At 33.8% G+C, this 9,649-nt stretch overlaps 1 protein-coding gene across 2 annotated transcripts in view; it reads right to left on the bottom strand.

The window, feature by feature from the left end:
• Positions 1–7,852: 7,852 nt before the first annotated feature.
• The window catches only part of dpep1 (dipeptidase 1), a 12,324-nt gene continuing 10,527 nt past the window's right edge, over positions 7,853–9,649 (bottom strand). For both annotated transcript variants that reach the window (XM_016540936.1, XM_016540935.1), the window contains exons 7-10: positions 9,352–9,436; positions 9,159–9,234; positions 8,830–8,965; positions 7,853–8,700 (exon numbers count right to left, since the gene is read on the bottom strand). In XM_016540936.1, the coding sequence (XP_016396422.1) occupies positions 8,530–8,700; positions 8,830–8,965; positions 9,159–9,234; positions 9,352–9,436 (468 nt within the window). In that variant the 3' untranslated portion in view covers positions 7,853–8,529. The remainder of the gene's footprint in view (positions 8,701–8,829; positions 8,966–9,158; positions 9,235–9,351; positions 9,437–9,649) is intronic.

Below are 9,649 nucleotides of genomic sequence, written 5' to 3'. Positions count from 1 at the left end.
AGATTTTTACGCTGTAAATAAAATACATAGCTTTATAAAACTTGTTGCCAATGCTAGGTGTCTGCTAGTGGCTGCAAAGATGTTTCAAAGGCGTTTCAGTGCACAACGTGTTCCTGTTTGGTTGATTGGATGTTCTGGGTAACAACGCCCTACATATCAGGGGAAGTTTTGGATGGTTAATTATTCAGTCCTTTGAATGCTGGGTTCTCTTGTGAAAAGTAAGTGTGCCTATAAATGTAATAAATGTTGTAGTTTACTAAGTCTTAAAAGTCTATTTTAAAAAACTGGAAAATGTACATATAATATGAATGAAATAAAAGGCCACTTAAGTGTACGCAAGTGTATTTACTTTCAGGTACACTTTAAATTGTATTTTAAAATATGTGCTTTAAAGTACACATTTCACTTATTTCAATGTTCTGAATAACATACTAATGAACATGTAAAGTACTTGATTATTATTCGAACTGTAGTGTGTTATTCAACATTACATCTACAGTAAATTTAAAATGTGCTAAATTGCAACTTCAAATTACAAAAGTGAAATCACAAATACATTACATACACATTTCAGCAGAAATGACATTATAAGAGAAATGACAGTGTATTTGAGTTTACGTTAAACTCTTTTCAGTGAATGTACTGAAGAATGTACACTTTAACCATATTTCAACTAGAATTATGAAATTACACATACAGATATATTTATGTACTACTTAAGTGGGTCCAAAAAGCATTCTTAAGTTCAACTAATTGCATGTAATTGAAACTATCCCTTCTGTGATTCTTTAGTATTTGTGTCTGTTTTATCAGCTGGTGAAAATCATATGTCTGATTGCGTAAAAAACAATTGCACACCTCTCCTCAATAAGCTGAATGATCTTAGGTACAGAATATTTCATATGACCTAATATGCACCACTAAAAAAACACTAAACCTTTCTCAAACATTATACAGCATTATACAGTCTTTTCACCAGATCCATTTAACTCAGATCATTCAGTGTATGGGCAGGAAGCCTGTTCTGAATTTCCTGCTTTGTGGCTACATATGTATCATGTTGCTACTCAGAAAGGAAATTTAATTTGGTGCTACTCTGAAGAGAAATACCCATTAAGGTAGGGACAAAGCAGCTGACGTATACAACCAACGAAAAGACAACATAAAGGTTTTTACTGCTTAAGAATATTATTCAGTATCCAGTATCCTGTTTTTTTTTAAGGTTAGATTTATCTAACCTGCAGGTACTTTGGATATCAGAGATCTCAGTATTGAATATTGAAAGCACTCATTACTGTTTCTAACCCGCTTTGGCAATAACAAGGATGGTCTTTAGATGTTTCAACATCAAAAGAAGGAAAACCTGCTAAAGACAATTTTGCATTAGAAGACACAGGAATGTGACACTTAGACAGGTCTATAGTGTTAGCTGGGAACTAGCAATGGAATAATACAAATGACTTATGCCCATGGTTTTCGGCTAATTTTATTCTCTGATTCTTTTTAACCCATCCAATTCACTCATAATAAAGAGGTTGTTTTCATTATGGAATATTGGGAACTTATTTATTATTTGGAACTGAGGATTTGCAGAATACAAGATGTGACCATGAACACTGTTATTATTATTATTTTTTTTTTTTAATTCTAGTTGTTTTGACAATTTATACTTGTATACAATACTAATAGGTTATGCTAACAGGTAAGCAAAATCATATTTATTTACTTTTATTATTATTATTATTATTTTGTTAAGAATATTTTGGTAACACTTTATATTAAGGTGTCCTTGTTATACATGTTGCATGTACTTACTATTATAATAACAATTAATTATGCATAATTACATGCAAGTAACCCTAAGACAAGCCCTAATCCTAACCCTAACCATATAGTAAGTACATTAATTAATATTACTTAGTACTTAAACGTATAATTACACTGTAACAAGGGCACCTTAAAATAAAGTGTAATAAATATTTTATAATATACTTTAACATTAAAAGTACAAATATCAATGATAACATTTAACTGAATATTGTACTGTATAGTATATAGATCTCTATTTCAGTACAAGGCAGCATTAATTAAGGGTCTGAATATGCAATTGATAATATGGAAACGTACATTAAGTCATTAATAATGCCTTGCAGTTCAGTAGAACATTGATCTGGTCTCATATGTATAAGGAAAAGGAATTAAAAAGAGCATTCACTGAAATGACTTCAGTTTTGACTTTTATGTGATTGTTTCGGCTTTGGTTTTAAAATCTTGTCCGAATCCTTTTTGTGAACATATGCAGCTCTTGTTACAACCACAACTATTGTACTGGTATAAACAGGCACTTATGTTTATTGCATAAATAGGGTGAATGATGCAACTTCAGATCATTCTCGAACATTTTATTAGTGTTGTCACAATAAATTCAGTGAACTACAGAATGCATTAAAGGGGTCATATGAGGCGATTTCAAGTTTTCCTTTCTCTTTGGAGTGTTACAAGCTTATTGTGCATAGATAAGATCCCTGAAGTTGCAAAGACTAAAGTCTCAAAACCAAAGAGATATTCTTTATCAAAGTTAAGACTCTGCCACGCCCCCACATATCTACCTCACTATGTGGAAATATTTGCATAATGCCGCCCAAATGTTCACGCAAAGAAAGAAGGCGTGGTTCCAGTAACCGCAGTTAGTGTTGAAGCAGTCATGTTTGGGAGACGCCGTGTGTTTCTAGGCGAAAGCAAAAGCACTTTATTTGGCCTTCCGAAAGTAGATGCATTTAGGAATCTTTAAGATTACTTACAACAGAACAGCAATGCATTTTATGGACGACCGTTTCGTGAACCTAGGAGAGGAGGTAATTCTGACTTTGCTATGACAATCTGGCGCTTCTGAATCAGCAACTGTTTTGTTATTAGTTTAAGTATTTGCTATTGACTGTTCAAATGCGGAGTTTTGCGCATCATGTGTGTGTGTGAGAGAGAGAGAGAGAGAGAGAGATCGCGAGAGAGAGAGAAAGCGCGTCACATCACAAACACATACCAGCTTCATCACTGTGTCTGTCACGCGACTCTGTTCCCCTTTCGGGCTCTGTCTTTACATTTATTTTGAAAGATGAAGCTCGCGATTATGGTAAGGGGCGTTACATTGCCGACGAGTGCTTGCGGGGTTCGGCTAATCACAATGCACTGGGTCAGCTGGCCAATCAGAGCAGACTGCGCTTGTCGGAAGGCGGGACTTTGTAGAAAACGAAGCGTTTGAGAGAGGCGGGGCATAGAGGACCTACAATAATGTACAGTATTTGAAAAATAATGTGGTTTTTGAACATTAAAGCATGTCAACATATTCTGTTACACCAAATACACAAAATAATGATCTTTAAAAAAGCATCATATGACCCCTTTAAATGACTTCCAAGAACGGTTGCTAAAAACATACAGAACCTCATGACCTACACCTTAAAAAATGCAGTTGTTGCCCTAAGGTGTTTCTACCTGATCTGACCCTTTTGTTTGTAAAACCTAATGAAGTCAGGTGTATTCCTTCATATAAAATAATATGATTTCAATATTCATGTCTGTTGTGCTGCTAATGCTTTAGCCAAGGACTTTTTAAATCTTATGTCCTCATTGAACTTTGTACAATGGGTAAAAGGCCCCACTCATTGTCTTGGTCACACACTAGATTTGATATTGACCTACGGCTTATCTGTTGCTGATGCTGAGTTCTGTGATGCTTCTTTTTCTGATCATATACCGGTGTTGTTTACCACTCTTTATCCTTCATTACCTAGCATTACATCAACTCAGGTATGTTGGTCTCGTATTTTGACTGCTCAATCCTGTACTGATTTATCAAATATGTATCTGGAGGCTCATCAACCTTTTATTTTAGATCCTATCACTTCACATTCGAGTGTTGATGAACAGGTGAAGATTTTTAATAATAGGTGCTCCAATATTTTAGACCTTATTGCACCTCGCAAGCGTATTAATTTAAAATGCAAGACCCAGCCATGGATAAATAGTGACATTCGGGAGCTCAGACAGCAATGTAGCCAATGCAAACGTAAGTGGAAGAAAGATGGGCTTCAAGTGTCATACGAAATGCTGAAAGACTCAGTGCACAAATTTCAAAAGGGTGCTAAGGCTGCAAAGGCGAAATATTTATCAGAAAGTATTGCCAAAAACTTACATTGCTCTAGAACACTTTTCTCAACAATCAATTCTGTTTTAAACTCCTCAGTGCAGCTTTTTCCAGAGATCTCACCTTTACTATGTGAAAATTTTCTTACGCATTTTGTAGGCAAAGTTAATAATGCTAAGGCTCAGTTAGCTATTATGTCAGACCCCGTTTTAGATCCCGTTTTATCCACTACTCAATGGAGTGAATTTGAATTGGTTTCAATACAGACATGCAGAGAAATCACCTTCAAATTAAAATCCACCTTTTCCCCCTTTGATGTTATTCCATCACGATTTGTTAAACAAATCTTTGATACCATTGGTTTAGACCTAGTGATTATCATTAACAACTGTCTAAAGATGCTAAAGTAGCTTCTGTGACACCAATTTGTAAGAAGCCCTCACTAGATACTGCAGTTTACTCAAACTTTAGACCGATCTCAAATTTGCCATTTTTATCTAAAATTTTAGAAAAAATAGTACTTATGCAATTACAAACCTATTTGAATACTAACTGTATCTCCGATATTTTTCAGTCTGGTTTTAAAAGCTTACACAGCACAGAGTCTGCCCTTCTGAAGGTTTTTAATGACATTTTAACATCTAATGATTCTGGTAATACTATGGCCTTAGTGCTTTTAGATCTCAGTTCAGCGTTTGATTTTGTTGACCATGGTATTCTGAATCTCACTTGGAGCACTGCATTGGTATTAGAGGCATTGTACTTGACTGGTTTCGGTCCTTTTTGTCTAACAGAAGATTTTTCAGTCAGTATTGGGCAATATTCCTCTTCTGTAGCATATTCTTCATGTGGTGTTCCTCAAGGATCAACTTTGGCGCCATTATTGTTCTCGCTGTACATGTTACCCATTGGTTCAATCTTTAGGAGATTTGATGTGTCATATCATTGCTATGCCGATGATACCCAGCTTTACATACCACTTAAGCGCAATGACAAGTCTGCATTATACCAACTAACAGCCTGTCTCCAAGAATTGAAAACATGGCTTACCAATAATTTTTTGCATTTGAATGACGATAAAACTCAAATTGTTCTGTTTAGGCCTAATGAGAAAACTGATCTGAGCACCGTTGATCTGGGCTCTCTTTCCCCATATTGCTCTGCTGAGGTCAAGGATCTGGGCTTCATACTGGACAGTGACCTAAAGCTGAATAAACAAATTAATTCTACTGTGAGTGCTAGCTTTTACCATCTGCGAAGATTAGCAAAAGTTAAACCCTTCCTAAGCAGGAAGAGTTTTGAGATTGTAATTCATGCTTTCATTTCTTCGCGACTTGACTATTGTAACTCGCTATATTATGGGCTGCCTGTCTCATCTATTCATCGTCTGCAACTTGTCCAAAATGCGGCTGCTCGTTTGCTCACAGGCAGTCGCAGAAGGAATCACATCACGCCTATCTTGCGTTCATTGCACTGGTTACCAATTAATTATCGCATTCAATTAAAAATTCTGCTATTTGTGTACAAAGCTCTAAACAACCTTGCTCCTCCATATCTCTCTGAGTTGATTATTGTACACAATCCAGCTAGATCACAGATCACAGACTAAGCATCTGCTTTTGGTTCCCAGAGCTAGTTTGAAATGTAGGGGTGACAGAGCCTTTGCTGTTGCTGGCCCCAAGCTATGGAACAATTTGCCATTATCCATCAGAATAGCTTCTTCAGTGTCTGAGTTTAAAAGTCTTTTAAAAAACGTATCTTTTTTCCCATGCTTTCAATGTTTTGTGACTGTGGTTTTCTAATGACGTGTTTATTATATTGGGTGATTGGGTCAATGTAACTGTGTACAGCACTTTGGTAAACTAAGGTTGTTTTAAGGTGCTTTATAAATAAATTGAACATTGAACAATATCTTTACTTAAAACCACTTAATTTAGCACAACATGAAGCAAATTTTTAGGTGTAACGACAAAACATTTTATGTAGTATGCAGTATATATGTATGCAGGTCCTGTTTTATAACCATCATTAACATAGCTTGCCTTTTCTTTTCTTTTTAGCTTCCTTCAATTCCTATTTCTCAGTTACAGTATATATACCACACAGCCTGACAATATATTCTTGCTTTCAAATGTATATATATATTATTAGAATTAGTATTTATTAGGATGTTTATATTCCAAGGTACTGTGTCCCTATATGCTAACATTAATTTAATGTATTTAGTTTTATGTATATATTATATTATGAATATAATTTTCTTATATTATTGTGAATTACTTTGATCTAGCCAAAAGGCCCCTAAACCCATGGGCTAATTTATCTTACACGGTAATAATTTTGTTACACTTAAACCTCTTTTAGCACAAAACCTTTATTGGTATGAGGCATTTTATATAAGAATATCCATTCAATGAATGTAAAATTTATAGCAAACAAGAGCAGAGCACGTGATGAAGTTTTAACTTAAATGAGTAGTACAGAAGAGGTTATTGTAAAGGTTAGAATTAGATAACAGAAATAAGAAATAACGAGCAATAAAAAAAAAAAGAATAATCAGCTTTGTTATTGTTATCAAGAAGATCATACAGATATATATGGAAGCCCGTTTCCGCCACTGAATAAAAAAATATAATTCTGTAAGTCATAATAATGAGAAACTTTCTCATAATAATGACTTAGTTTCTCATTATTATGACTTAGTTTCTCATTATTATGACTTAGTTTCTCATTATTATGACTTAGTTTCTCATTATTATGACTTAGTTTCTCATTATTATGACTTAGTTTCTCATTATTATGACTTAGTTTCTCATTATTATGACTTAGTTTCTCATTATTATGACTTAGTTTCTCATTATTATGACTTAGTTTCTCATTATTATGACTTAGTTTCTCATTATTATGACTTAGTTTCTCATTATTATGACTTAGTTTCTCATTATTATGACTTAGTTTCTCATTATTATGACTTAGTTTCTCATTATTATGACTTAGTTTCTCATTATTATGACTTAGTTTCTCATTATTATGACTTAGTTTCTCATTATTATGACTTAGTTTCTCATTATTATGACTTAGTTTCTCATTATTATGACTTAGTTTCTCATTATTATGACTTAGTTTCTCATTATTATGACTTAGTTTCTCATTATTATGACTTAGTTTCTCATTATTATGACTTAGTTTCTCATTATTATGACTTAGTTTCTCATTATTATGACTTAGTTTCTCATTATTATGACTTAGTTTCTCATTATTATGACTTAGTTTCTCATTATTATGACTTAGTTTCTCATTATTATGACTTAGTTTCTCATTATTATGACTTAGTTTCTCATTATTATGACTTAGTTTCTCATTATTATGACTTAGTTTCTCATTATTATGACTTAGTTTCTCATTATTATGACTTAGTTTCTCATTATTATGACTTAGTTTCTCATTATTATGACTTAGTTTCTCATTATTATGACTTAGTTTCTCATTATTATGACTTAGTTTCTCATTATTATGACTTAGTTTCTCATTATTATGACTTAGTTTCTCATTATTATGACTTAGTTTCTCATTATTATGACTTACAGAATTATATTTTTTTATTCAGTGGCGGAAACGGGCTTCCATACAGATATGATGTTAAGAAAGGAGTCATTAATATATCAGAATATTCAACGGTGTGTCCACTAGGTGGTGCCTTTGGATTGATTTTTTTTTTTTTACAGTCAGCACAAGACTGACACACTGGATGTTGTCAACACAATTACTGTCATCATATACATCCATGTGCCACAGTCTTTTGAAGTCAGTTTGTCAAATTTAAGTGAAGAACAGTCCTAAATTTAACCTAGTCAACTTTATGGAATTCATTGTTCTGTCTCAGGAATATTAGCCTAATATGGGTTACTTTTTTACTTTTTTTTTTTTTTTTCAATTCAAGTCATACAGAGTGGTCAGTATCATCATTTAAATAAAGCTGCCTATAATTTGCTAGTTTTCACCTCTAATAAATCAACAGAAAACCATCAAATCTAACAGGACAAATATAGAAACAAGGGCACAAATACTGATGTTTTCAGTTTGCTTTTTCAGTCATTGTGTTATTTCATAATTTTGATGACTTTAAAAATATGGAAAATAGTAATAATAAAAAATAGCTGTTCACACGTTTGACTTGCTTGGCACTGAACAGAAAAGTGGCAATTTTCAAATAATTACATGTCTAATTTCTTTTTGTTTTTAGTCTACATTTCTTAAAAACACTTGCTCTAAACTAAACTCTCTAAAATGTTCCCTTACAGAATTTCTCTACAGGCCTTTATCAGAGATCCTTTGCATACTCCAAAAACAGTACTACAGGAGTATACAGTCAACTGAGGGGTTGGTTATAATAACTTGTTCAGTAGTGTCAGAACCAAGACTAGCGGATAGAAAGATTTTATGCATGTTGAACTGGATGTATCTTGATAACCAAAGTCTGTCCTGCAGGGATTTTGAACTTCTTTAAGAGGGATGGGTATATCATCTGGTTTGGTACCATTTAGGTGATCTCTTACCTATTAAAACATAAAAGTAACTTTTTAGAATTTTTTGAAAAAGGTTCAGTGAGCAAACAGGGCAGTAGATTTGATATTATACTGAGTTTGAAACTAATGTATTCCTGACTGTGTGTGAATTGCTCTTACTTCCTCCACCTCGCTGAACACTCTCAGCAGGTTTCGTCCCAGAGCATCTCTGATCTCATCCTCTGACCATTTGCGCCTAAGAAGTTCAGCCACCAGGTCTGGGTACTTTGATACATCCTCTAGACCATCTGGCACCCTGTTAAAACCATAGCATTATTTATTAATGGTTATGTATGTAGTATCCTGTTTCTTGTCTTAAACAATTAAAGGCAATTCTCATTGTATACAATACACATGCTTTACAAATGTGAAATGTACCACAATGTCATTGAGCAGTATTATCATTAGATTGGAATGCAGGCAGTCTATTCACAAATCAGCATGCTTACCTTGGCACACCGTCATAATCTCCTCCAAATCCAATGATACTAGAGCCAGCCACTTTCTTGATATGGTCAAAGTGATCTGAATGTCATATAGAGAAGTGGAGTCACATACTGGTGTCTTGCCTTATATAATAAAGTGCTCAATGAAGGAATGCTACAGTATGCAGGCACTGAGGTTGCTTTCAAAAGGACTCACCAGCAACATCTGAGATGTCAGCAGTTTGTTTGCATGTTACGTAGTCATTATAAAAATTAACCATGACAATCCCTCTCTTTTCTTTCTGAAATAGAAACATTTTGGAAAATGAATATTTGGTCCCACTTTATATTAAGTTGCCCTAATACCAACCTGTGTACTTACAGTGGGTACGGAAAGTATTCAGACCCCCTTAAATTTTTCACTCTTTGTTATATTGCAGCCATTTGCTAAAATCATTTAAGTTAATTTTTTTTCCTCATTAATGTACACACAGCACCCCATATTGACAGAAAAA

The sequence above is a fragment of the Sinocyclocheilus rhinocerous genome, unplaced genomic scaffold, assembly GCF_001515625.1.
Source record: "Sinocyclocheilus rhinocerous isolate Xijiao unplaced genomic scaffold, SAMN03320098_v1.1 scaffold36, whole genome shotgun sequence".
Classification (NCBI taxonomy): domain Eukaryota; kingdom Metazoa; phylum Chordata; class Actinopteri; order Cypriniformes; family Cyprinidae; genus Sinocyclocheilus; species Sinocyclocheilus rhinocerous.
The sequence above is the reverse complement of the archived record's forward strand: the minus strand, read 5'-3'. Positions and strand labels throughout refer to the sequence as shown.